The sequence below is a fragment of the Micromonas commoda genome, chromosome 6 (assembly GCF_000090985.2).
Source record: "Micromonas commoda chromosome 6, complete sequence".
NCBI classification, from domain to species: Eukaryota; Viridiplantae; Chlorophyta; class Mamiellophyceae; order Mamiellales; family Mamiellaceae; genus Micromonas; species Micromonas commoda.
The window spans coordinates 548,910-573,668 of record NC_013043.1 but is presented as its reverse complement, the minus strand read 5'-3'; the positions used below and the strand labels follow the sequence as shown (position 1 = coordinate 573,668).

The following is a 24,759-nucleotide window of genomic DNA, read 5'->3' as shown; positions in this document are numbered from 1 at the left end:
ATTAGCGCGGCTAATCGTCGAGCGCGAGGGAAGCTCCTCCCTTGCGCCCGCTCGCTATATCCAAAGGGGCCGGGTCGTCCGGGTTTGAAAAGCCCGAGAATCCCCGGCGCAGCAGCGTCAACAACGGATGCTCGATAACAGGCGTAACGCCAAATAGCGTCGATGGCGCGTACGAGTAAACATCTTTGAACGAATAATAAAAACTGACTATAAATACAGTTTCAAAATGGTTTCCAAAATGGATGAGTTAGTCGTCGGCGACACCCGGTGACCGCGCACCCGTCCTCTTCCTCTCTCCCCTCCCCTAACGATCGTACTCGTCCGTCTCCACGTACCCGCTGGGGCTCTCGTTCGCGCCCGCCGACGCCGCGCACTCCCCGTCCTCGTTGTACCCGAGCTGGCACAGCATGGCGTACGTGCTCGGCTCCAAGTCCTTCACGATCCACTCCAGCGGCTCCTGCTGGAAGTACTCGGACACGCCCATGCCGCGGTCGCCCTTGCTGTCGTCGCTCAGGCTGGAATGCCACGGGTCCAAGTTTTTCACCGCGGGCACGAACGCCTTGACGGATTCGATGACGGAGTCCATGTTCCACGCCATGTCCTCGTAACGCACCTGGAGAGAATCCACCGACGGGTCCGCGAGGATGTCCACCGTGTATGCCAGATTCTCGGCGTAGTACTCCTCGTTGAAAGGGTGCGACTCGCTGTTCCAGCTGAACGGATGGTGGGTCAGGACGACGAACTTGACGGGGATACCGAGCGCGGCGGCGGCGTCGCGCACGAACCGGTGCCTGCAGAGCATGTTCGGGGTCTTGTCCATGAGCACGGGCTTGGACATGTCCCACCACTTGTTGGCGAAATCTCTGTACGCGTAGGCGTACTCGGCGGCGGTGACGTCGCTCATGCTGGTGTACTCGTCCTCACAGCAGTCGCAGTCGGCGTCTTTGCTCTTGAATCCCAGATTTTGGAGCAGCTCCGTGTTCTCGCACTGCCACGTGTCCGCCTTGCACAGGTCCGCGATGACCCCGGACGTGCCCAACAGGCCCTCCAGCGCGGACGTCCCCGAGAATGGGAGCCCGACCACGATGAGCAGCGTCTTGTCGTCGAAGTCGACCGGCGGAAGCCTGCGGAAATCCGGGTCACCCTCCTTGGGCGCGACGCCGGGCATCATGGAGTGCATGTATCCACCGACGAGGCCGCAGACGCCGAGGACCGCCCCGACCGCGATCATCGCGACGCGCTTGCCGCTCGCCCAGCGGTTGAACCCATTCCCAACACCCACACCCCCTTGATGAGCCGACGCGCGAGCCGACTCGCCGGTCGTCTCGGGAAGCAGAGCGGACCTCTCGTCGCCCTCACCCATCACGATACTCACCATGATATCCGCGGGGCACGCTCGCCACTCCGGGGCTCGCGCGCGCTTACCGCTGTGTACACCGTGTTGAACGCGGTGAAGGGGGGTTTCGCGCGTGGGAATTCGTGCTACTCTGTATTCGGCAGTTCCTTCGATTTTTTTCAGCAGTCCATCAGACTGGCAGCCACCCCTCGGATCGGCCCAAGTGACAGAAAAAAACTGTAACACCTTCTTGAGATTTGCGTCCTGAAAAACACCCTGTCGGGAGATCTGCGCCCTACTTGCGCCACTGACGACGCGCGCGCCGTGGAGGTTCGCGGCTCGCAAGTCCGACCGGCGGGAAACGACGCTTAGACACGATGGTCAGCACCCGCTCCTCGGCGGGTAGGCTGGGCGGCGAGGCCTCCCCGCTCCTGGTGGAGGAGGCTGGCGTCTCGGCCAAGGCGCACGGCAGCATCTTCGGGGCCACCCCCAGGCGCGCGCTCGCGGCGATCGCGGCGGGCGCCGTCTTCGTCTTCGCGTGCGTGGCGTTCGTCGCCCGCGGAGGACAGTTCGGCGTCGATGACCTGCTCAAACGCCGCTTCAGCAAGACCGGGCTGGTGACCGATCTCAACCTCGCCAACCTGCCCGACGTGGACTTCACCGGCAAGACGCTGCTGATCGTGCTGGGCATGTCTTTTTCGGGGACATCCGCGCTGGAGGGCCTGTTGGGCACCTCGGGCGTCATCACCGACTTATGTAAATCTAACACTTGGCAGTGCGAAAACACGGTGCTGCTCGAGGACATGGGGTTCATCAACGAGAACGTTCACTGCGACCCCGAAGACGTCACCGCGGCGGAGTTTGCGTACGCATACAAGGATTTCGCCCACAAGTGGTGGGACATGTCCAAGCCTGTGCTCATGGACAAGACCCCGCAGAACCTTTGCCGCCCGACGAAGATCCGGGACGCCGCCGCAAAACTCGGCGTTAACGTCAAGTTTGTGGTGCTGACCAGGCACCCTTTCTCCTGGACAAGCGAGAAGCACCCCTTCAACCAGGGGTACTACATGGAGCAGATGGTCATGGCGAGGAACCTCCTGGCGGATCCGTCGATGAGCACTCTCCAGGTGCGTTACGAAGACATGGCGTGGAACATGGACGCCGTCATCCAATCCGTTAAGGCGTTCGTGCCTGAGGTGTCGAACATCGACCCGTGGCGGTCGAGCCTGAGCGACGACAGCGGAGCGGAGCGAGGGTTGCCGGTGGGCAAGTACTTCCAGCAAAAGCCGCTCGAGTGGATCGGAAAGCCGCTCACGCCCGACACGTTCAGACTCCTGTGCCAGCTCAACTACAACTCCGACGGGGAGTGCTCCTACTTCAACTAGATTAGACGCTGAAATTTCACCTTTTGCCTTATCGTTCTGATCACGTCGTCGCGTAGTGCAGATCAGGGGAGGCGCAAGCTTCGACGCCGACAGTTTGAAAAATAAATTCTTCACCTGGTGGTTACAATTTGATGAAGCTACTCGTTCGCAGGCGCGCTACGCTCAGCGCTTATCTACTCGTCCGGCTGTTCACCAGAACATGTACTGCGGCCCCACGGGCTTCGACTCGCCTTTCCCGAGGGTTCCCGGCTGTTTCACGGGCAGGCCTCCCGTGGTCAAACTCGGGTTGAGCTCGCGCTGAAAGTCTCGCTGCAGCACCTTCTCCACAATGCCGCCCATGTCCACGTCCTGCAGGTTGAGCAGCTGGGCAATCTCGTACGTCATCTGCATGACGACCGCCCTGAACGACCCTTCGGTGGTGAGCTGGCTGTAGTCGAGGTCGAAGAGAACGGAGTTGAGGTCGTTCTCCGCGGCGGACTCCCAGCACGACTTCCAGCCGTTCCACAGGGCGTAATACTTGTCAAACGTCTCCCGCGACTCCTCCTTGGGATACGTGAACCATCCGAGGTTCAACCCGGAGTCGAACACCTCCTCCGAATCCCTCGAGCTCGTCAGCACGATCCGCTTATTGCACACGTTCATCAACGTGCCGTCAAACTCGTGCGACTTGGTCATGATGATGCTCGAGGGCGAGATGGCGTCGCGCTTCTCGTAGTAGCGGTCCATCTCGTTGAGGATGCCGGAGAGCCGGGTCTTGGCGTCCTCGTCGTACGTCTGATCCAGCTTGGCCGACCAGTCCATCCTGGTGCGCAGGTACCTCAGGTCGGCCGGGTACTTCTGCTCGCATCCGTCGCCGTCGCCGCACAGCGTGTGCAGATGATAGTTCCAGTAGCCGAGATAGGTCGCCTTGTCCTGGTCGGTGTACCCCTTCTGCTTCTCGCCTGTGAGCATGTACTCGAGCACGTGCTGCGCGATGGTGCACTCGGCGGTGGACGACGCCCTCGGAGAGCCCGCGCACACTACGAGCGCCTGGCACTGTTCCGGCGGTATGTACGTGCCCAGCTGCACCATCTCGGCGGAGTCGCGGAGGGAGGACTGGCACTGCCCAAGCGACGCCTGCGGGTCCGCGGGCGCACCCGGCCAGGTGTTGTAGTTGACGGAGGTGTCCCACCCGGCGGTGGCTGGCTGGGGCTGGGTCCACTGCTGGACCTCGGGCGTGGGCATGGGCTGGGGCGTGGGGGTCCACGCGTTGGCCCACGTGTTGGGGTTCCAGGTGTTCCACGTGTTGGGGTTCCAGGTCGCGGGGTTCCACGCCTCGCCGAGGCGGGCCGAGTCCCGAGCGCCTTTGCCTGCAGCGCGGAGAAGGCGGGAGGTGTTGGTGAGATCTTGAAGATGATTGGGTCGACCGGATGGGCAGCGACGTTCGCGACGATGGGAGCGAAATCAAGAGTATCGCGGACCATCTCGCGCGAGAAAGATCGAGAACAAAGTTTGGGACGAGTCGGCGCGCGTTTCGTGGAACCGAAACTCACCGCCGGCCACCACCGCGGCGCCGCACAGCGCGACGGTTCCAAAGATCGACGCCCCAACCGCGATGCGTCTGCGCCAGGCGGGTGTTTCGACGCTCGTCGCGCCGAGGAGCGGCGCGCTCTCGGGGTGGACGGGCGCAGCCTCGATGTCCATCATCTTACGTGCGTGGGACACGACTGCCGAGCCGAGTGGAGTCGGCGGGCGCCGCGCACAGTAACCAAGCGCCGGCGGTAACGCAGCTTCACGGGCTGACACCGACCCTTCAGCAGAGGTAACCGCTGTAGTACACGCGAGTCCTCGGACCGTTTCGGCGATCGATCGGACACATTCAGTATCGTGACAAAAACCTGACTGCGAAGCTGTCCATTTTCAAGCACATTTCTGGGATCCCAACCGACGAGGTGTCAGTCGATTTCCCAAATTACGTAATTCGGAAATACCGCACATCGTATTCAGTTACGCGTCGTAATTCAGTCGCATTCGATTAGACTATTTGCCAGCCACGTAGGATCGGTTAAAATTGTAACACCACCAGCCTCTTCGTGAGCCCCACGCAGTCGTCTCGGCGCGAAAGAGGCGCGCGCAAGGGAGAGACAAGGGGCGAACATGCGGTTTGTGTCGACCTTATTGGTCCTCACGACCTTACTGACGGTCGGCGCGTCGAAGGAGGACTCGATCGACCCGGTGACGCGACTCATGGAGCGGCTCCTGCCCAACCATGCCGGGTCGAACCTGATCGAATTTCGAGGGAGACACCGCGACGGCGGGTGCGCCGAAGGCGCGCGGTGTTTCTCCATCCAGAACGGGGATAAGCCGGGGACGATCTCCATCGCGGGATCTACCGGTGTCGAGCAGGCGGCGGGCTTGCACCACTACCTCCGGCGATTCTGCGGCGCCCACCTGGGTTGGGAGGCGACTGGAGGCCACCAGCTTCACTCGGTCCCTCGCGGATCGCTCCCGCCGGTGGACGACGCGGGGGTGGTCGTTAACCTCCCGTTCGAGCGCACGGTGTACATGAATCCCGAGACGTTCAGTTACAGCACCGCGTTCTGGGACTACGAGCGATGGGAAAAGGAGATCGAGTGGATGGCGCTCCACGGCGTGAACACTCCGATGGCGCTCAACGGGGTGGAGCAGGTGTGGATGCGCGTGCTCACGTCGAAGGACTTCGGGCTGAAGGAGTCGGAGGTGGAGGAGTGGTTCGGGGATCCCGCGCACCAGGCGTGGGCGCGGAACGGCGCCGCGCAGGGGTCGTGGACCGGGGGTAGACCGAAGAAGTGGCTGAAGCGCCAGTGGGATCTTCAGCGCGACGCCGTGAAGCTGATGCGCGACTTCGGCATGACGCCGGTGCTCCCGGGGTTCAACGGGCACGTCCCGCCGGCGATCGCGCGCAGGTTTCCCGAGGCGAAGCTCCGCCGCGTGGAGAACTGGCTCACGGGCGAGACCACCGTCGAGAGAGACCACCGCGAGCGGAAGCGTCCGGCACCGACGGAGGAGGGGGGGAAGGCGCACGCCGCGGCGCGGGACGGGGACGACAGTCTCGCGCTCCTCGTCGAGCAGGACAGCAAGTGGAGCGAGCACGAGGTGCATCACGCCAGTCATCACCACGAGGAGAAGCATCACCACGAGGAGAAGAAGGAAGAAGAGAAGGTGGAGAAGGTGGAGAGGACCGAGGTGCATCACGCCAGTCATCACCACGAGGAGGAGAAGAAGGACGAGAAGAAGGAGGAGGAGTCGCATCACGCCGACCTGGCTCTCCGCGAGTCGAGCGCTAAGAAGAAGAAGCAGGAGAAGGACGCGGAGCTCGGAAAATACGCGAAGAAGGACGACTCCGTCCGGTCCGTTCACTTCCTCGACCCGAGCGACGCGTTGTTCCAGTCTCTCGGCGCCGCCTTCACCAAGCAGCTTGTCGAGGACTTTGGCACCGACCACCTCTACCTGGCGGACACTTTCCGGGAGATTCGCGACCCGAACGATGATTTCTCCGAAACGCACGTGGTGCGAGTGGGCGCGGCGACGCTCGCGGCGATGCGCTCGGCGGACCCCCGCGCGACGTGGGTGTTCCAGTCGGACGCCTTCCGCAGGAACCCCCGGTTCTGGAACGAGGGTCGCAGGGGGGCGCTGCTTCGGTCGGTTGACATCGGAGACATGCTCGTGCTCGACAGCGCGGCGGAGACGGACCCGTACTACCTTCGCGAGCCTGTGCACTTCGCCGGACAGCCGTTCGTGTGGTGCGTGAAGCACAACCACGGAGGTAACCTGGGAATGCGGGGCCGGCTGAGTGCGATTGCGACTGGGCCCGCCGCCGCTATGGACTCCCTCGCGTCCCGTCGCGACGGCGAGCGGGGAACGACTCACGGACGCGGCACCCGGGTCGGATCATCGCGCAGGATGCTCGCGGATAATAAGAGGGTCTCCCGCGAGGCGACGCACGGCTCGCGTAAAGTCGGTAAGTCCCAGCTCGTGGGGTTTGGAATAACCGCCGAGGGTGTCGAGCAAAATCCCGTCGTGTACGAGCTCGCGGCGCTGACGTCGCAGTCGGAGAAGGGCGTCGACGTGGACTGGTTCCTATCGGATTACTCCCGACGTCGCTACGGCGGCTACTCCGTCCGCCAGCCCGCGCCCACGACCTTACCCGTGGGCACCGGACAAGGCGCCTTCCTCGCGGGTTTCATCGTGGGCAACAACCCAATCGCGGGCTCGCCCGGATACCTCGGCCCGGGGGAGTGGTACGACCCCGCCAAGCACGGCGAGATGGGCAAGGAGGAGGCGTACGATCGCGCACGCGAAGCTTGGGAGATTTTGGGTAAGACGGTGTACGGAGCCCGCGCGAAGGGCGAGGATGAGGACCACGTGCGCGACGCGTGCTCGTGGCAGCCGTCGCTCCGAGCGGATGAACTCTCGCCGGATTACTTCGACGCCGCCAAGGTTGTGGACTACGCGTTCAAGCCCCTCATCGACGCGGCGCCCACGCTGCGGGCTAACGGCGCGGGGACGCGCGTGGACTACGACATCGTGGACGTGGGGAGGCAGCTGCTCGCCAGGCAGTCGAACGTCCTCGCGACGCAGATCAGGGATTCCCTCAACTCCAACAACGCCTCCGAGGCTAAGATGTACGGCACGCAGATGTTGGAGCTGCTCGACGACATGGATGCGCTTCTCAGGTCGCACAAAGGGTTCCTCCTCGGTAACTACATCGAGTCCGCCAAGTCCTGGGCGGGTAAGCGCAATAAGGAGTCGGATGAGGCAAACTTGGAGCGATCCGCGCGTTCTCTCATCTCCGGTTTCGGCCCCTCGGGTTCCAAGCTCGGCGCGCCCCTCGGCCACCCGATGCACGACTACTCCAACAGGCAGTGGTCCGGTATGCTGGGCAGGGTCGGTGAGGGCGACCAGGGGCTGTACTATCGCCGCTGGAGCGCTTTCCTGCGCCGAGTGGTGACGACGATTGAGAAGGCTGAGGAGAAGGAGAAGAAGAACGCCAAGGTCGCGAAGATTGGCGAGGAAGAGCTCCTTAAGAAGAAGGAGCTCGTGAAGGAATTGAGCTGCGCTCCGGATGACACCGGCAAGATGCACTGCACTACCCCAGGCGCCTTTTCCGCCGAGACCAAGCACCAGTCCTCCCATCACAAAGATCACTCGAGCTCCCACCACTCGCACCGCAAGCATTCTAGCGACTCCGAGAGGAACCCCGGGGAGTCCGAGAAGGCTAACCCGCGGGACGGCAAGTCCACAGCCGCGGAGATGATCGAGATGATCGAGGCGGAGGACGCGAAGCGTCCATCGCCGATTCCCCACGCCGTCCACCCCGACTGGGACCAGGACGCATGGGAGCGCGAGGACGCCGACATCGTCGGCGCGTGGGTCGAGGAAACCGGCAAATCGTTCACCACCGAACCCCAGGGAGACCCCTTACAGGTTGCGAAGAACGTCTACTGGAAGTACAAGGAGGCCATCAAGAACTCGCCGATCCTCGGCGAACCCGAGTACATCCGCGAGGACGAGGAGGCGAAGGCCAAAGCCGCGATGTGGCTGGCGCAGTCGGAAAAGTCCGACACGGAGGAGGTTGAGGTGGTTCATCGCAAGAAGAATAAGAGGGTGACCGCGAAGGAGATGATCAACCGTCTGGAGAAGACGGAGCGTCGTCGCCACGAGGGTTACCTCGACGCCGAGCAGGAGCTGCTGATGGAGGAAAAGGCGGACGTGAGCGGATCCGACGTCATGCGAGCGATGAGGTCGGTCGATTCCACCGTCTGGGTCGTCGTCTCCGGCGTGTGCGCGACGGTTTTCATCGCGTGCGTCGCGAGCCACCGGGCGAGCAAACTCGACGCCCGCCCGTACGAGCGGTACGACTCGTACCCTCACGACGAACGCAGACCGTTGCTCGGCTGAGAATGTTGTATTTTATTAAAGAGAGGAAAAGAAAAGGGAGCTCGCCGCCGAGCTCTGGCAGCCTACTTAGCGCCACGCCTGCGGATTCCTAGTCCCCTTCCTGTATTTCGCCTTCTGCGACATCGGCTTCTGGGACGCGTACAGCGAGGTTTTCTCGGCGTCCCCTTTCTTCTGCTTCTTGTTCGCCGCCTCCTCTCGCGCCGCCTCCTCTCGCGCCGCCTCCGCCGCCCTCGCCGCCTCCGCCTCCGCCTCCTCCCGAGTCATCATGGTGTACGTTTTCGGAGCCTGGAACCCCGACATGATGTCGCCATCCGCCGTTCGCTTCGCGCCCCTCGCGTTGAATCCGTGCATTGACTCGAGCCTCCACAGCTCCAACCCCTCGCGAGGGGCGCCGCATCGCTTCATGTTGCACTTGTCCCGCTGATGCGCGCGGTTGACGTTGCCGCACTCGCCGCACCGCCATTCCCCGCCCTCCAAGTCCTTATGATCGCCCCGCGACCACTCGTCGTCGACGTCGTCCCTCGCCACCGGTCCAACCACCTCCGGCGTCGGCGCCGAAGGTTTCGGACGCGGCTTGGACATGTAAGGGCACGGCGTCGCGTCCGCGCCCTCCTCGACTCCGTCCCTCGCCGCGGCGAGCGCGAGCTGGACCGTCGGCGTCACCGCCAGCGCGACGACAAATTTCTGCCCCAAATTTCCGTCCACCGCGCCGAGGCCGTAGAACCGCGTGGCGTGCAGCCCGTTCCTGTAGGGCGGCAGCTGCAGGTGCACGCCCTCGGTGCCCGCGAGGTGGTACCTCGCGGGCACCGACGAAGCGAGCGTGGTGACCGCGGGGGAGAGGGTGTTGACCGCGCGGGCGGCGAGCGGCGCCGGTTGGTCCTCGGGGAGCAGGGTGTCGAACTTCTCGCCCCACTCCGCGGTCATCAAGACGTCCACGCCCGCGAGTTCCTCCTCCTCGCCGGTACGCGCGGCGTCCACCACGCGCTGGACGTCCTCGCGCAGGTAGAACGGCTTGAACGAGCTTCCTCCCCGGTGGAACACTCCGCTCTCGTCGAATCTCCTCGAATCGTACGCTCCCGACAGGTAGGCGACCTTCAAGCCGTTCGGAAGGCGTCGGCAGCCCGCTCGGCCGAGGAACGTGAGGTTTTTACACAGGTCGCCGCCGTCGGCGGGTAGTCCGTCCACCGGGTTGGCGTCCTCGCCGCCGACGATGAAGTAGGTGGGCACGGCGACCTTCAATCGACCTTGGAGGTAGGGTAAGAGCTCATCGTTCCCTGAACCGTCGGGATGGAAGAACCGACCTGAGCAGAGGCAAGCAGAGAAGGGCCCCGCGCGCTCGTTCAGCCGCTCGACGGTGTTGAACAGCTTGTCGAAGTTGCCGTTCACGTCGCCGAAGGCGAGAATCTTAACCTTGTCCCCCATCGCGCAGTCACGTGTGCTGATGAGAGCCCGGCTGCTGGGCACCTTTGTGTGAAAAAACTCGAGAGCTGATTGGCTCGGGCGAGTCACAAACTTGAAGTTCCTCGGACGTGTCGGGGGATCTCAGAACGAGACGCGCCGAGGCGGGTTCGCGCGCGGGTTCGGGCGAAATGGCCGTCACGTTGGAGCAGTGGTACCGGCAGATGCCGGTGGTGACGAGGAGCTACCTCACGCTCTCGTTCCTGACCACCGCGGGCTGCGCCCTCGAGCTCATCTCGCCCTTCTCGGTCTACTATAATTCGCACCTCATCTTCCGCAAGTACCAGCTGTGGCGCCTGTTCACCAACTTCTTCTTCTTCGGTTCGCTCGGCATGGACTTCGTGTTCCACATGTTCTTCCTCTCGAGGTACTGTCGGCTCCTCGAGGAGGGCACCTTCCGAGGACGATCCGCGGACTTCTTCTACATGCTTCTCTTTGGCAGCGCCCTGCTGTCGTCGGTGGCGCCGTTCATCAACATCCAGTTCCTGGGCGCGTCGCTCACGTTCATGATGGTGTACGTCTGGGGCCGACGGAACCGTTACGTGCAGATGTCATTCCTCGGGCTGTTCTCGTTCACGGCGCCGTACCTGCCGTGGGTGCTGTTGATCTTCTCGTGCATGCTCGGGTCGTCTCCGGTTGTCGATCTCCTCGGCATGGCCGCGGGTCACGTGTATTACTTCCTGGAGGACGTCTACCCCACGATGACGAACAGACGCGTGCTGAAGACGCCCGCGTTGGTGAGGTACGCGTTCGGACAGGCCGCGGTGGACGGGCCCGTAGGTGGTGGCGAGAGAAACGGCGGCGAGGGAGGGGTCCGCGGCGTCTTCTTCGGAGGGAGGGCGGCGGGTGGCGGGAACGGCGGGGACGGGAACGGGAACGGCGGGGACGGGAACGGGGACGGCGGGAACGCGGGCGGCGAGGGCAACGCCGCGATCGCGCGTGCCCTGGGAGGAGGAGGCGAGTGATCCGTCCGACACGTTCGTTAGCATAGACAAGGGTTGAGCACGAGGGAAGAACACCAGCCGGAAAAAAAGGATGCTTCGGGCGGGTTGGCACGCATGAAATTACAAAATTTTTTTTTTTTTTTTTTTTTTTTTTTTGCGTGAAATTAGACCAAGACCCAAGCAAAGTGACGGGGCCCGACCCAAATAAGGCTACACGAGTCGAGCGCGCCAGCCACGATGGTCGCTGCCGTTCCCGATGAGGACGGTCTCATCTCTGGCCTCTCCGAGGACCAGCTGGTGACCGTCGATGAGATCGACACGCTCATCAAGGAGGTGCGTGTCGCGCCGACCAACCCCCCGTCTCCATCCCCCGACACCGCCACATGAAGTCGCCCAAAGTTCCCAGAGTGCCCCGTGCGACCGAGCGACTGACCGTCCGACCCCGCCGTCGTCGCATCGAGCAGGAGATCAAGAAGGTGGTGGGCGAGAGCGCGTTCATGCACACGAAGGTGAACCAGTGGACGTCCAACGTGGTGGTGAGTCCCAGCCCCAGATCGCGCCGAGCGAATTCCTCCCTCGACCGCCCGCCAACGGCACTCTCTGACCCGATTTTCCTCGCCATCCCCGCGCTTCGCAGGAGGGTTGCCTCAAGAGGCTAGCGGCCTTGAACAAGCCTTTCAAGTTCGTCTGCACCGTCAACTTCGTGCAGAAGGCCGGGGCGGGGATGCACACGGCGAGCACCGCGCTGTGGGACTCCAACGTTGACGGGAAGCACACGGTGCAGTGGGAGAACAACACCATCCAGTGCATCACCACGGTGTACTGGCTAGCAATCTAAACGGGAGAGACGAACGAATAGCAGCAGCCGCGCGTGTGTACAGCATCTCGTGTAATTCACAACCACCGCATCTGCTAAGACTTACGGGCATCCGCCGAAACCACCTCCTTTTCACGGCACGATCTGCGACAGGATCGCCTCCAGCACCCCGCCGGCCGTGGCGGCGTCAACCGACGCTGCTGTAACGCGAAACACCGCGGGATTGTTCGCATCCGACTCTACCCTCGCGAGCGCGAACGTCTCGGCGCCGTTCGCGCCGCCGTACCGCGCGAAGCTCCCGGCGGTGAGATTCTTTCGGTTGGGATCGATTCCGGGCAGCGGGGTCATCCGAACGGACGAGAGCGCCGCCTGGATCGCGGCCAACCCGCCTTGCGCCATCGCGGGCGCGACCGTGACAACCTTCGCCTCGGAGTGTCGCGCCGACGCTTCCTGCCACTTGGCGAAAAATTCCTGCGGGTTCGCGGGCCTCCAGGGTTGCATGAACCTATGCGGGCCGTACGGGAGCTTGAGCGGGACCTGAACAGGCGCCTGGCCCGGGACGGAGTACCGAAGGCTCAGGCCCGGCGCGGCGCGGTAGCCGCCCGCGGCGGCGAGCTCGAGCAGCACCTGCTGCTGCTTCTTGGGCTCCAGCTGCGCGGGGAGCGCCGCCAGCCTCGCGTGCAGCCCTTGGACGTTGCCAGTCAGCTCCAGCGCCACGTCGGTCAGCGTCCCCGGGCTCTTATTGCCGACGTAGAACATGACCCGTCCTTGGTTACCCTGCCACTGCGACTTGACCCCGATTTGCACGTTGGGATCCTCGTAGAGCAAGCCGTTGTCCGCCGCGTACAGCTTCTTGAGGCAATCCGCGACGTTGATCGTGGGGACCGGGTTGGACTGGGGCGCCGCGTGCGCCGTGGACAGACCCATACCCGCGACGGAGGCGGCCAGCGGATCCACGACGGCCGCGGGGGCGGCCGAAGGCGCCGCCGCCGCGGGCTGCCCCGGGTGCACCCCGAGCCCGCTCAGGAGGTCGCTCATGGGGTCAACCACCGCCGCCCTGACCTGGCCCCATCGCGCAGCCGCCGGCGACGCCGCCGCGCCGTTCGCCTCCCCACCCGCGGCAGCCGCCGCAGGACCGTTCCCGTTCACCCTCGGCACCGGAGCCCCGCCCAGAAGATCCGCTATTCCCATCGTGGGTATGGGCGTCCCCGGCTCGACGTCTTCGGGCGGGGGCGCGATTGGCGCGATGGCGCCGCCGCCCCGCGCCTTGTTCACCCGCACCGCGTCCGCAGCCTCCGCGTTTTGCGTGGCGAGGTGGCGTTCCAGCTTGCTCTGCCTGCTGCCCGTGTTCCACTCCGGCATGGGGTCCATCACGCTCCTCAGCTTCTGAGAGTTGTTCCCGACGTTGGTCATCACGTAATACTCCACCGCCCTCTGCTGCAGCTCAACCTCCTTGTTCGACGCGTGCTGCCTGAACAGCATACCCAGCCTGCCGCGGAGGTCATCGTCCGCGCCGGGGTGCATTGATATCTTAGCCAGCGCCGTGAGGATGATCTGCTGCGTGGTCGGGGAGGACGTCTTGAAGTGCTCGAAGAGCAGCTTGGCGTATGCAAACGGGGGCTCGGACGCGCCGAGCTTGTGGCCGAATTCGCCGAGAAAGTACGCGGCGAGACGGACAAACTTCTCCTCGTACGAGTTAAGCCTCAGCTTCTCCAGCGCCACCCTCGCGGCGTGAACGTGCAGCTCGGGGGCGTCCGTCACCACGTGAACCACCCTGTGCCACACGTCGTCGGAGATGAAATCGCCAGCCTTCTCCACGAGTTTTAAAGCCACGTCGAGGTACCATCTGGCGTTACCCGCGCTGTACTTCTCCGCCAGCACCGCGGTTTTCAGCGCCAACTCCTCCCTGATGGCGAAGTCCGCGGTGATGAGGTATCGCAGGAGGGAGTCGACGATGTCCTTCGCGACCGTCTCGTCGCACATCTCGTAGAGCAGGTCGAGAGCCCTCTTCCGGATGGAGATGTCCGCGTCGTTTAACTTGTCCACAACCTTGGACTTGAACGACTGAACCGCCTTGATGGTGTCCGGCGCGCACACCCTGGTGAGCCCGGACATGCCCAGGTACACGATGTTGGGCTCGTTGACGTCCAAAAACCTGCCGAGCGCCGCGACGGACTCGGCGAGCAGGGATTTCTGGTCGGGTAAATCCAGGTTGGTCACCAGGTTGACCGCCTCGAAGAGGACGGCGTGGAGCGCGTTGTTCTTGTTGACGTTCTTGACCGAGCCGGTGTTGGTGAGGACGTGGTGGATCACCTCCGTCTCTGACCTAACATAGTCGGGGTCGGACGGGGTGGGGAAGTACTGCAGGACGCGCATGCACTTCACCTGCAGCCACGGGGAGGGGATGCCGTAGTAGAGGTAATCCTGGGGGACGCTCCTGGCGCGGGCCAGCCGCTGCATCACCGCGCAGACACTGGGAATGCACCCCTCGTACCCGCGGTAGTCGTGGCTGACGATGCCGATGAGCAGCGAGATGACCCCGAGTAATATTCCGAGGTCATCCTCGTTGTCCAGGAGCTTGACCATCTTCGCAGCCCACGTCTCCGCTACGAGGATCTCCTTGTTTTTCCTGTACAGTCGAAGGAGGCACAGCGCAGCCTTCTTTCGCACGACGGGAAGGCAGGTAGGGGAGCACAGGATGCGCTGGACGTCGGGCGCGATGCTGTCGGAGAACTCACGCCCGCCCACGTTCGCCACGAGCGCCAGGGCCAGGCACTGGTTGTGCTCGAACTTTCCTATGATATCCTCCCTCACGGAGTTGATGACCATGCGAAGAAACTCGTGAGACTCGTTGAGGAGCACCGCGGTGGCTGTGTATCCGACCTGCTTCTCCTCGAACTTTGTGGCGTTGATCAGGCTCACGACCATCGTGTGACCGAACTCGATGTCGTATCCGAGCATGTACATGTACAGAAGCTTGAGCACGTACCTGCGCGGTGGGAGCGGGACGGGGAGGGTTAGTGGTCGTTGCTAAAGCACGACGACGCTTGGAGGGGCGGATTTTTGCGTCTCCATCAGGCGGGAGGGTGGGGCGACGGGTTCGGACGTTGAAGCGCCGGATCCGTCGCCGCGTGGGACTCTGACGCGTGCGATGACTCACTTCTTCTTGTCGTAAGAGCTCAGGTCGGTGTTCCTGAACTTCTTGCGGATGTTCGCCAGCTCCTTGTCCACGCGCTTCTGCTCGTGCTCTTTGCTCGGCGCGTTGCGGATGTCCTGGATGAAGACGTTCAGACCGCGCATCCCGAGAATACCACCAGTGGAAAGCCCCGTAGAGAGGCTCGAGAAGCTCGCCATGGCGCGCGGACTTGCGCGCTGACTCCAGGCGGCGCCTCCGCGTGCGCTCCGCGAGTTGTGGACGGAGCGAGATTTGATTTTAGGGCAACCTATGGGCAAACGCACTCGCAACGGGCACGAAATACGAGCTGACATTCTCGAGCGATGCGACAGTCGAGCTGACGAGGTGGAAATGAAATCTGATTGCCACAGCCTTGCTAATACTAGTACGAAGGTGCCATCATATGTACACTCTGCGGTGAGCGGGCCGCGCGTCTCGCGCGTTTCACGTCGATGCGCGTTCACTTGCCGTATTTGGCCTCTCCGTACTTCTCCGCCTCTGGCATGTATCCCGTGTCCACGCCCATGAACTCAAGCTGACCCGGGGGCGGGCTCGGCGGCGGCGGCGACGGGCTGTGGCTCTTCCTCTTCATCAGCTTTTGGAGGGCGTTCTGCTCGTTCGCGGTCGCCCATGCGTTCGCGCGCTTCTTCGTCTCGATGAACTCCGCCCTCTCCGCCTCGCAGACGTCCTTGTCCTCGCGAATCTCGCAAGGGTCGTCGAAGGGCCCCACGATGAGGTCGAAATCCTTGGTGAACAGCCCATTCTTGAACGTCGTCAGCAGCGCATCTTCCGTGAAGGTGGGAGCGCCGTCGAAGGGGATGCCCATACCGCGATTGTGGTCGACGAGGGACTTGATGGGCATCCCCGCGAAGTGGTAGTGGCCGGAGAGGGACCAGTCCTCGCCCGTCCCGTCGCCGGATTCGTACTTTTTGCAAGAGCCGTCGTCGTTCTTGCACCAGAGCTCGGCGGGGACGTGGTGGTACATGGGGTAGTGGGGCACGTGGGGAACCTTATCGTTGTTGTTAACGATGCGCCACGTGCGGTGACTGAGAGCCTGCGCGTACGCGGACGCGAACGCCTCGGAGCCCACCCGCGGGGACCCGAAGGTCCACACCTCCCTCACGTTGAAACCAGACGCGTAGAGGTCGTACGCGGCGTAGGTGGCGAGCGCGCCGCCGAGGGAGTGACCGACGACGATGACGGGATAGCCCTGGTTCTGCACCAGGTACGTGTCCTCCGCCGCGGTGCGAATGATCTTCTTCTGGTACAGCTGGTAAAGCTTGAAAAAACCGGGGTGAACGTCGACCTTGGTCGGGAGCCACGACACATCCTTCTTGCGGCCGAAATGATCGTTCGTGTGTTTGCCGATGCCCGTGGTCTTCATGTAGAAGAAGTCCAGGTCGGACTCCCACGTCCTGGCGGACTCGAGCATGGTACCGCGGATTACCAGCACGAGCGCACCGTCGGGATATTCGTCCGTCTTGATCTTAGCGGTGTAGAAGAGCCCGTCGGCTTCGTTGACCTGGGTGACTGAGACTTCCTCCGGCTGGGGATGCGCCTTATGGCAGGGCTCGCACGTCCACGAGGTGATCTTATCGATCGGCCTGTACGCCGCGGAGGCCATCGCGGCCATGGATGTGGCGTGTGCGGGCTCGAACTTGAGCGGCTTGTCGCCGTGGTCCCCGGGCGGGATGAGGAACGTGAGGCAGAGGTAGACGACGAGGAGCGCGACGAGCGCGCCCGCGATCCACGACCCCATCACGCCGAGCGTGCTCTGCACCGAGCTGAGGCAGCTGCCGCAAGCGCTGAGAGGGTTGCCGCAAGCGCTGAGAGGGTTGCCGCAGCTGAACGTGCAGCACGCGTACCACGGCTTTTTCGGAGCGCCGTCCTCGGGCTCGAGCAGCGGGGTGGACTCATCGCCCGATTTGTTGGACTTGTTGTTGTCCATCGGCGCGGCTGGCTTGACGGCATCGGTCTTGGTGTCCACCGTTTTGGCGTTCATCGCCAAGAGCCGCTGGACCTCGGCCTCGAGGTCCTCCTTCTTCTTGCTCATCGCGACAACCGAGCGCGATTCGATCGAATATCGCTGCGGTGCGCCGAACGCTATGGCAGCGGCCGCGGGATTCCGTCTCGGAACAGACGAAGAGAAACGCCTTCCGCGGCCTCACGAAGCGTTCAACCTGTAACACCAATTTTCAGTTGGCGCGCAGCTCGATAAATTTCTTTCGATTTCGCGATGTTTCGTCGTTGGCCTTCGCTAACTTTTAGAGCTAGAGCGCTCCGCGCACGTCTCAGATCGAGGCACGCGGGAGAGCGGCCACCTTGCGGTTCCCGGGGAGCGACCTCGGCGTCGAACGCTTCGGGCGACGGCGACTGGCGAAGGGCGTTCGCGTGTCCCGATCCTCGGAAGGTCCGTCGAGGAGGATGCCGGGCATACCGGGCTTCTTCGATGGTGACTTCAGGTCCGTTTCCAAGACGAGGGTGGCGCTGGGCGGGGCGTCCAGGCGGGAGCAGCAGGACAAGAAGGCTCTGCTGGAGCAGGCGCGCAAAGACCGGGAGAAACGATCCCAGAACCGCGCGGAGATCAGATCCGCGTCGCGCATACAGGTGGGCGCCCCACCCCGAGATCCCGAATCGTCGTTGGGCACCCCGTCTCGCCTTTTCGCCTCCCGCCGCTGACCACGAGCTGCTGACCACGCCCGACCACGACGACGTCCCCTCCACCGATTCCAGGCGGCGTGGCGCGCCAGTCGCGACCTGCAACGCGCGAGGGCCCGCGTCCGCGACGAGTGGCGCTCGCGCTACGGCGTGGATCCCGTGGCGTGGGCCACAGACCCGAGAGTTGCATCCGACGTCGTGAATCCTGACGGCGCCTTCCTCCCCGCGCTCCTCTTCTTCGCGAACGCCAGGGCGTGGTCGCGCCACGCCGGCGGCGTGAACCGCGAGGACGCCGAGCTTCTCGCGTCCGCGTGCGACGCGGTGTTCGCGGGGCACAGGAACCCCGCGGTGATGAACCCGCGGGAGGAGGAGGGCACTCATTCGTTCGACGCTCATCGGCTCCTTCGCGTGCGCCGTCGATGCGTCGAGTGCGCCAGGTTCGCGCTCGCGGCGCTGGCCAAGCCCCAGTTCACGCGATTCTGGGGCGGAACGATCGCCACCGCGGACGGTCGCAGAGTCGAGGTGGCGCCGTCCCTGGCGCAGACGGTGCTCAGGATTACGGACCCGTGGGCGTGGGGCGCCGGCGCGGGGGGCGCGAGATCCGCCGAGGTCGCCTTGCGCGAGGTGTGCGAGAGCGGCGGGATGAAAACTCTGGCGGAGGCGATCGAGATGCACCTCCCTGCAGAGGGAGGAGTTCATCACGCAGGCCGCGGTGGAGGGGCCCACGCGCCGGCCACCACGCCCGCCACCAGAGCCGCGGTGGAGGAGCTGGCGTTTTCGCTGTGCGAGCGCGTGGCGCAGAGCCGCGCGGATGCGCACGCGAGACCCGACTTGACGCTCGCCGCGCGGGTGTTTGGGGTTAAAAACGTATGGCGTCGTTTCACCGCTGGCGGGGCGGCTTTTGAGAGGTGCGCGCCCGTCCTGTGGGCGTACGCGGTGGACACCCTGCACGAGCGCGGGATCGATTCCCTGCCGGACGAAACCGTGGGTGACACGTCGGACTGGCACTTTCACGAGCGCTTACACGCGGGGTTTCACCTGGGCAACCTGGCGGAGGCGGCGCCCGCGTCACTCGCCCGACTCGTACGATCGAACCGCGAGGGAAGGTGGAGAGTGGCGGTGCGTTTCGCCGCCGTGGCGTCCGCGTTGCTGGAAAAGCTCCCTCCCGGCGCTTCGATTGGCGCTAGCGAGGACGCGAGCGGGGACGCGATGCGGGTTGACGGCGTCGGCGGGAGCGGCGACGCGGATGAACGCTTCTCGGACTCGGACGATGACGACGACGACGACGACGATGACGACGAGGCGGAACACCGAGCCGCGCGACGGCGTCGCGCGGCGAAACACTCCTCGCGGACCGACGGGCGCTCGTACCCGCCGTTACGCCGCGAGGTGAAGCGTCAGCTGGCGTCGCTGTGCTCCGCGGATGCGTACAACGCTCTGGTCGCCGCGGCGCTTCCCGGGGAGGGCGCGTGGCCGTCGGCGACCTATCCGGCACCCGCCTTTGGCAGCTCGGGCGGCGTCCCAGCCTTTGGCTCCACCGCTGCGACTGCGCCAGCCTTCGGCGGAGGCCCGGCTTTGGGTTCGGCGGGCGACCCGCTCGACCCGGCTCGAGCCGCGGAGATTGGGCTGCGAACCGTCTCGGCGTTGGTCGTCGCCGCGTCCTCGAGGCTTCGCGCGTCGGACCGCGGCGACGTGATGCGATCGCTCGCGTTCGGGGGTTTCGTTAACGCGGCGTGGACCGTGCTGGGGAGGATGCAGGCGCGGCGCGCGTGGCCCGTCGTGGGAGGCGCGGCTATTGATGCGGGAGAACGCCCCGGCTTTGAGGGTTCCCGGGAGCATCTCGGGACGACCCGATCGATGAACGAGGCGTGGGTGACGTCCCTCGGGGTTTTCGCCGAGGCGTACGGGACGTTTTTGCTCACCGGCGACGACGAGGAGTTCAGGGAAGGCCGACCGTTGCCGGCGAGCGAATTTCCAAACCTCGTGGCGTGCCTTCGCGACTCGCTGTGGCACATACTGTGGGTGGAGAGCGACCCGGATTCGTCGTACGCGACGCCTGGTTCGAGCTTGGCCGCCCAACAGAGTTCGTCGCGGGGACCCGTCACCAAGGCGCTCGCCCGCGCGCTCGCGCAGTTGCACGACAGGAATGGCCGGCTCCGGCTCGTTCCCCCCGACGATTTCATCGCGACGGAGTTTCGCGGGGGATCGCTCGGGAGCGACGGCGCGATCGACGCGTTTCTCGCCGAGGCGGCGAAAACCGGGAGGCGGACGCGCGCGAAGGAGCTGCTTCGACGCGCGCCCAGCCTCGTCCCCTTCGGCGCGCGAGTGCGGTGGTTCAAGGCGGAGGTGCTTCGGGACCGCGCGGAGCACGCCGGGCGCGGGGCGATGGTGGAATCGTGGGGACTCGCCCCCGAGCATCACATTCAGATCAACCGCGGGCGAGTGTTTGACGACGCGCTCGCGGCGCTGGGCCCGGCGGTGCTCAGCGGCGATCAGGCGACGTGGCGACGCGAGCACCCCGACGAGCGCCCGCCGGGTAGTCTCAAGGGGATCGTGCGCGTTCAGTTCACGAACGAGCACGGCGTGGAAGAAGCCGGCGTGGACGGCGGCGGGTTGTTCAAGGATTTTCTCAACGACCTCATCGCCGAGGCGTTTGATCCGGTCAAGACGGGCCTGTTCGCCGAGACTCCGGACAGGACCCTGTACCCCAACCCGGCGTCGGTGCGAAGGTGCGGGCCCGATCACCTGCGAAAGCTGGAGTTCCTCGGCGCGATGTTGGGAAAAGCCGTGTACGAGGGCATCCTCGTCGATTTGCCCCTCGCGGGTTTCTTCCTCGCCAAGCTTCGCGACGGGCGACCGCCCGAGCTCAACGACCTCGCCACGCTGGACCCGGAGTTGTACCACCACCTCCTATCGCTCAAGCGCCTACCGCCTCACCAGGTGGAGGACCTGTTCCTGCACTTCACGGCGACGGACGCGTCCACCGCCGGCGACGTGGAGCTCGCGCCCGGCGGATCCGACGTCAGGGTCACCGCTTTCAACAGAACGCGATACGTGCACCTGATGGCGCACCACCTGCTCCACCGGCAGGTTCGTTCGCAATCGGACGCGTTCGTGCGCGGTTTCCGTTCACTCGTCGCGCCGCGGTGGCTGAGGGTGTTCGCCCCCGCGGAGCTGAGGCTCCTGATCGCCGGCGCCGGCGGTAGGATCGACGTGGGCGACTTGGCTCGATCGGCGACGTACAGCGGCGGGTACGCGCCCGACCACCCGACGGTGGTGGCGCTGTGGCAGGCTGTGAACGAGTTCACGGAGGAGGAGCAACGGGAGTTGCTGCGGTTCGTGACGGCGTGTCCCAACACGCCGCTCCTGGGTTTCGGCCAGCTCACGCCGCCGTTCTGCGTGCACCGAGCGGGCATGACGGGCGGGAGCCGCGGGTCCGAGGCTGACGCGGACACCGCTCGGCTGCCGACGGCGGCGACGTGCATGAACCTGCTCAAGCTGCCGCCGTACAGGACGAAGGAGCAGGTGCGGAAGAAGCTGCTGTACGCGATAAAGTCAGGGTCGGGGTTCGACCTGTCGTGAAACCGAGTCTCGTCTTAGCCGTAGAAGGTCGAGTCGGCTGAACCTCTCAAACCGTCCCAAGGCTGTGACAGACGACAGATGCCGCGGATCCTTGGCGGATCCTGCTGGATGTCGTCTGACTGCCGCGCTGGAATATTCTGGAAATATCTCGCCTCACGACCAACGGGTCGCACTTCTTCACAGCGCAGCTGGCCTGCCGGGGCCCGCTGGAGGAGCCATGGGAGACACCGTCCCCCTCATCGACGCGCAGACCGCGAACATCCTCGGGAGCATCAACAAGTTCACCGTCCAGCAGCATGTGAAGATCTTCGACAATTGCATCGAGCAGCCAAACACGTACACGATTTACAACTTGGACACCCAGCAAGCGCTTATTCGAGTGCAGGAGAGGTCCGAGTGTTTGCCGCGAATCTGCTGCAAGCCCCACCACAGCATTATCCTGGAGTTCAACGCGCTCGACCCCGCCGGAAACGAGATCTTCCCAGGTGCGCCCTCCAACCGCCCCTCCCAACCGAAATCCGAGCCGCACCTTCTTTTAATTGTCACAGCACCGCACCGTTGTTAACGGTTTTACGCGCCCTCTATCCCCGGCTCACGCAGTCATCACCATGGAGCGCGAGGGCTGCTGCTCCAAACCATGCACGGGCGGGTTCGTCTGCGTCGACTGTTGCGCCCAAGAAGCCTACGTCCACGCCGGCGCCATCCAAAACGTCGAGGCCCACCAGGCTGGCAAGCTCCCCAAGGATCGCGTCATCGGCCGCATGAAGCAGCCTGTGCCCTTCGCCGGAGGATTGCACCCCACCATTCAGGTGATGGATCGCACTCCGACCAGCGACGAGCACTGGGCGTCCGTCGTGGGTCCCACCTTATTCGGCGGGTGCTCTGAGAACTGCTGCAACGTGCCCTTCGGGGTCAAGCGAGTCAACAAGGACGGCAGCGTTTCGGTTGACGTTGGCAACATCGCGACCATCACCAAGCTCAAGCCCAAGTCCCTGACTGGCGCGATCCGCGAGATGCTCACGGACTCCGACATGTTCCAGTTCGAGATCCATGATCCGTCCGTGACGCCTCAGCAGCGTGCCTCCCTCATCGGCGTGCTCCTCCTTGCCGATTACATGTTCTTCGAGCGCAACCTCGACCAGTGTGGCTATAACGATGGCTGCTACATCAACCTGTGCCTCTGCTACTGCATGGGCGCGCTCTTCCCTTGCCAGCTTAAGCTTCCGAAGCAATAGCTGCGGGGAGCAAATGAGGGACAGTCGCTGCCGCGAGTGTAATAAAATCAAGCGAGACGAGCGCTATAAACTCGCCACAAACAACCCATTACAAGGTGGACTACTCATCGACCGCGCGACTTTTTCTCCTTGGCCATCTGCCTCTCCAGAGGCTCGATGTATCGCTCCCTCACCTCCGGCGCGTGCCTCTCCGCGCGTCTCAACGCCTCCATGGCGCCGGCCGCATCCCCGTCCGTCTTCCTCACCGACGCCAGGCTCAGCATCGCCTTCACGTGCGCCACCCCCGCGCTCTGGCTCGCGTCGATGGCTTCCTCCAGGCGCCTCGCCGCCCCCGGGAGATCCCCGAGCCGCGCCCTGGCGACGCCCGCGCCGTGAAGCGCCCTCGCGCGCTGCGTCGGGTGAACCTCCGCGGCCGCGCAGGCGTCGTACGCCTCCGCCGCGAGTTTCCACCGCTTCAGCGTCTGTCTCGTCTGGCCCAGCGCGAACAGGAGGTTAGGGTGCGCTCCGTCCGTCGACGAAGCGCCCGAATCAACCGCCCCGCCCGCCGCCGCCGCCGCCGCCGCCTCCAGAAGCTTTTCGGCGAGCGCCTCTTTCTTATCCGCCACGAGCTTCGCAGCCTCCATCATCGCCCGTTCCTCCGTCTCGTCCAGCGGACGCGAGAACCGCACGTTCGACGCCGCGTTCGCGTCCGACCCGGATCGCGGCGAGGCTCCCAGCGGCAGCCTCGGATCAGCGCGAATCATCCGACGTCCCCACTCCGACCGCATGGCGTAGCTCTGCGCCAGCGCCGACGCGCTGCTCGGCAGCCAGTAGCAGTGCACAGCCTGCGGTAGCACCATCCCCACGAGCAGCGTGGGCAACGTGAGCCACTCCAGCGCCAGCTTCACGAACTGGAACCCCCGGTTCGTCTCTGCAATCTTACCCCACGCGCTGTTGACGTTGAGGAAGAGCGCCGCAGCCGTCGCGCAAGGGAGCACGGCGCCCGCCATCCCCATCGGCGCCACCACCGCGTCGACGTGCAGCGCAACCTCGGTGAGGTTCGGAAACCAGAGTGCGCCGCCATTTTCCATGCCTATCCCCGGCGTCGCCGCCAGCCTGCGCACGGCGAGGACGGCGGTGATGAAGACGGGGAGTTGGACGACGGGGCCGGCGACGAGCCAGTAGAGCGGGGTGGCGTTCGTGCGTCGCCGGAGCTCGCCCGCGGCTGCGAGGACCTCGCGGAACGTCTCCGGGGGTTTTCCGTCGGGTCCACGCGCGCGCGCCTTCACGGTGTTGAGCAGCACGCCCGCCCTGGTCTGCTTCAGGACGAACGGGAAGAGCGAGGCGCGCACGGCGAGCGCGGTGCACCCGATGGTGGCCCACCACGGGAGGCCGGTCATCACGTGCGCCTGCTCGATGGCGGTGGCTGCGATGCCCACGGGGTCGAACGAGGAGGGCGCGTCGATCAATCCGCTCGTGGCGGTCACCGCCGCGTCGCCCGATATGGTCTCACCCACGCGCTCGGTCGCGGAGTCCATCGTCGGCGTTCCAGCCACGTCGGCACCTTTCTCCCCCGGATCTCCGCTACCCGATCCCGACCACCAACCCCGCGCGGAGGCGCTCGCGGCGAACGTTCGGTTGAAACCGAGCCCGCCTCGAGCCACCGCCGACGACGCCGCGCGCCTGAGCATGTTATCCCGTCACGTCTCGCGCCTCACCCGCGCCTGACGGAGTGCCCGTTCAAAAACGGAGGGTTAGAAGTGAGTGACGGGCGCGATCTCCAGCAGGTCGCTTCGGGCGGTCCGAGGCGGGTGCCACGAATTCGACGGCACCCTCCACAAACAGCCGGTGCGCATGAACCTGACTCTCGCGCCGGTATCTTTCCCCAGCACGCTCCCGATCGTCAGGCCGATAGGCGATACCGCAGCCTGTGCCGCGCCGGACGAGAACGCGGACACGTCCAGTCGTGAGCGCCGACTCCGAGCCTTCGTAAGTCGCGGGGGTGCCAACCTTTTCCCGAAAGACACGAGCCCCGATCTGAACAAGCCCCCCGCACACACACGTAGAGGGCGGCGACTCGCTCGGGCAGAAACAACCCGGTGCTGAGCAACGATCGAATAATCGTCGGGCAGAGAACGTATCGCAGGCCGCTCACCGTCAAGCGCGACGACAGCGACGACGAGGAGTCGTATCACTCGGAAGGGGCGAGCGAGGTGACCTCCGGCTCTGACTCCGATGAGAGCAGCGCTGGCAGTGATGAGAACAGTGACA

The 24,759-nt window shown here is 64.4% G+C and overlaps 12 protein-coding genes across 12 annotated transcripts; 6 read left to right on the top strand and 6 right to left on the bottom strand.

The window, feature by feature from the left end:
* Positions 1–187: 187 nt before the first annotated feature.
* MICPUN_108437 (predicted protein) lies at positions 188–1,420 on the bottom strand. Its single transcript, XM_002502808.1, has one exon. It carries the CDS (start codon positions 1,361–1,363, stop codon positions 305–307), a length of 1,059 nt encoding a protein of 352 aa, XP_002502854.1. The 5' UTR covers positions 1,364–1,420; the 3' UTR covers positions 188–304.
* Positions 1,421–1,713: 293 nt separating this feature from the next.
* MICPUN_59293 (predicted protein) lies at positions 1,714–2,754 on the top strand (the record flags this gene model as incomplete). The annotated part of the gene is made up of 1 exon (XM_002503171.1): positions 1,714–2,754. The coding sequence occupies one exon, from the start codon at positions 1,714–1,716 to the stop codon at positions 2,719–2,721; it is 1,008 nt and encodes a 335-aa protein (XP_002503217.1). The 3' UTR covers positions 2,722–2,754.
* Positions 2,755–2,817: 63 nt separating this feature from the next.
* MICPUN_105715 (predicted protein) lies at positions 2,818–4,492 on the bottom strand. Its single transcript, XM_002502807.1, has 2 exons — positions 4,254–4,492; positions 2,818–4,070 (listed from the first exon to the last, which is right to left on the bottom strand). The coding sequence occupies exons 1-2, from the start codon at positions 4,405–4,407 to the stop codon at positions 2,911–2,913; spliced, it is 1,314 nt and encodes a 437-aa protein (XP_002502853.1). The 5' UTR covers positions 4,408–4,492; the 3' UTR covers positions 2,818–2,910.
* A 365-nt stretch (positions 4,493–4,857) lies between these two features.
* MICPUN_59291 (GH family 89 protein) lies at positions 4,858–9,357 on the top strand (the record flags this gene model as incomplete). Its single annotated transcript, XM_002503170.1, has 1 exon — positions 4,858–9,357. The coding sequence occupies one exon, from the start codon at positions 4,858–4,860 to the stop codon at positions 8,638–8,640; it is 3,783 nt and encodes a 1,260-aa protein (XP_002503216.1). The 3' UTR covers positions 8,641–9,357.
* Positions 8,707–10,062, bottom strand: MICPUN_112643 (hypothetical protein; the record flags this gene model as incomplete). Its single annotated transcript, XM_002502806.1, has 1 exon — positions 8,707–10,062. The coding sequence occupies one exon, from the start codon at positions 10,060–10,062 to the stop codon at positions 8,707–8,709; it is 1,356 nt and encodes a 451-aa protein (XP_002502852.1).
* Positions 10,063–10,229: 167 nt separating this feature from the next.
* DER1.1 (derlin-like protein) lies at positions 10,230–11,063 on the top strand (the record flags this gene model as incomplete). The annotated part of the gene is made up of 1 exon (XM_002503169.1): positions 10,230–11,063. The coding sequence occupies one exon, from the start codon at positions 10,230–10,232 to the stop codon at positions 11,061–11,063; it is 834 nt and encodes a 277-aa protein (XP_002503215.1).
* Positions 11,064–11,276: 213 nt separating this feature from the next.
* On the top strand, positions 11,277–11,958 carry MICPUN_59288 (dynein light chain). The gene is made up of 3 exons (XM_002503168.1): positions 11,277–11,375; positions 11,507–11,578; positions 11,680–11,958. The coding sequence occupies exons 1-3, from the start codon at positions 11,280–11,282 to the stop codon at positions 11,878–11,880; spliced, it is 369 nt and encodes a 122-aa protein (XP_002503214.1). The 5' UTR covers positions 11,277–11,279; the 3' UTR covers positions 11,881–11,958.
* On the bottom strand, positions 11,918–15,213 carry MICPUN_104856 (alpha-adaptin protein; the record flags this gene model as incomplete). The annotated part of the gene is made up of 2 exons (XM_002502805.1): positions 11,918–14,848; positions 15,020–15,213. 2 exons carry the CDS (start codon positions 15,211–15,213, stop codon positions 11,992–11,994), a joined length of 3,051 nt encoding a protein of 1,016 aa, XP_002502851.1. The 3' UTR covers positions 11,918–11,991.
* A 281-nt stretch (positions 15,214–15,494) lies between these two features.
* MICPUN_54403 (lipase) lies at positions 15,495–17,087 on the bottom strand (the record flags this gene model as incomplete). The annotated part of the gene is made up of 1 exon (XM_002502804.1): positions 15,495–17,087. The coding sequence occupies one exon, from the start codon at positions 17,085–17,087 to the stop codon at positions 15,495–15,497; it is 1,593 nt and encodes a 530-aa protein (XP_002502850.1).
* Positions 17,088–20,011: 2,924 nt separating this feature from the next.
* Positions 20,012–21,322, top strand: MICPUN_108435 (ubiquitin protein ligase, gene model incomplete). Its single transcript, XM_002503167.1, has one exon. The coding sequence runs from the start codon at positions 20,078–20,080 to the stop codon at positions 21,272–21,274; it is 1,197 nt and encodes a 398-aa protein (XP_002503213.1). The 5' UTR covers positions 20,012–20,077; the 3' UTR covers positions 21,275–21,322.
* Positions 21,323–21,455: 133 nt separating this feature from the next.
* On the top strand, positions 21,456–22,601 carry MICPUN_59284 (predicted protein). The gene is made up of 2 exons (XM_002503166.1): positions 21,456–21,759; positions 21,875–22,601. Exons 1-2 carry the CDS (start codon positions 21,492–21,494, stop codon positions 22,507–22,509), a joined length of 903 nt encoding a protein of 300 aa, XP_002503212.1. The 5' UTR covers positions 21,456–21,491; the 3' UTR covers positions 22,510–22,601.
* A 12-nt stretch (positions 22,602–22,613) lies between these two features.
* MICPUN_100982 (cytochrome oxidase biogenesis family) lies at positions 22,614–24,026 on the bottom strand (the record flags this gene model as incomplete). The annotated part of the gene is made up of 1 exon (XM_002502803.1): positions 22,614–24,026. One exon carries the CDS (start codon positions 24,024–24,026, stop codon positions 22,614–22,616), a length of 1,413 nt encoding a protein of 470 aa, XP_002502849.1.
* Positions 24,027–24,759: the final 733 nt, after the last annotated feature.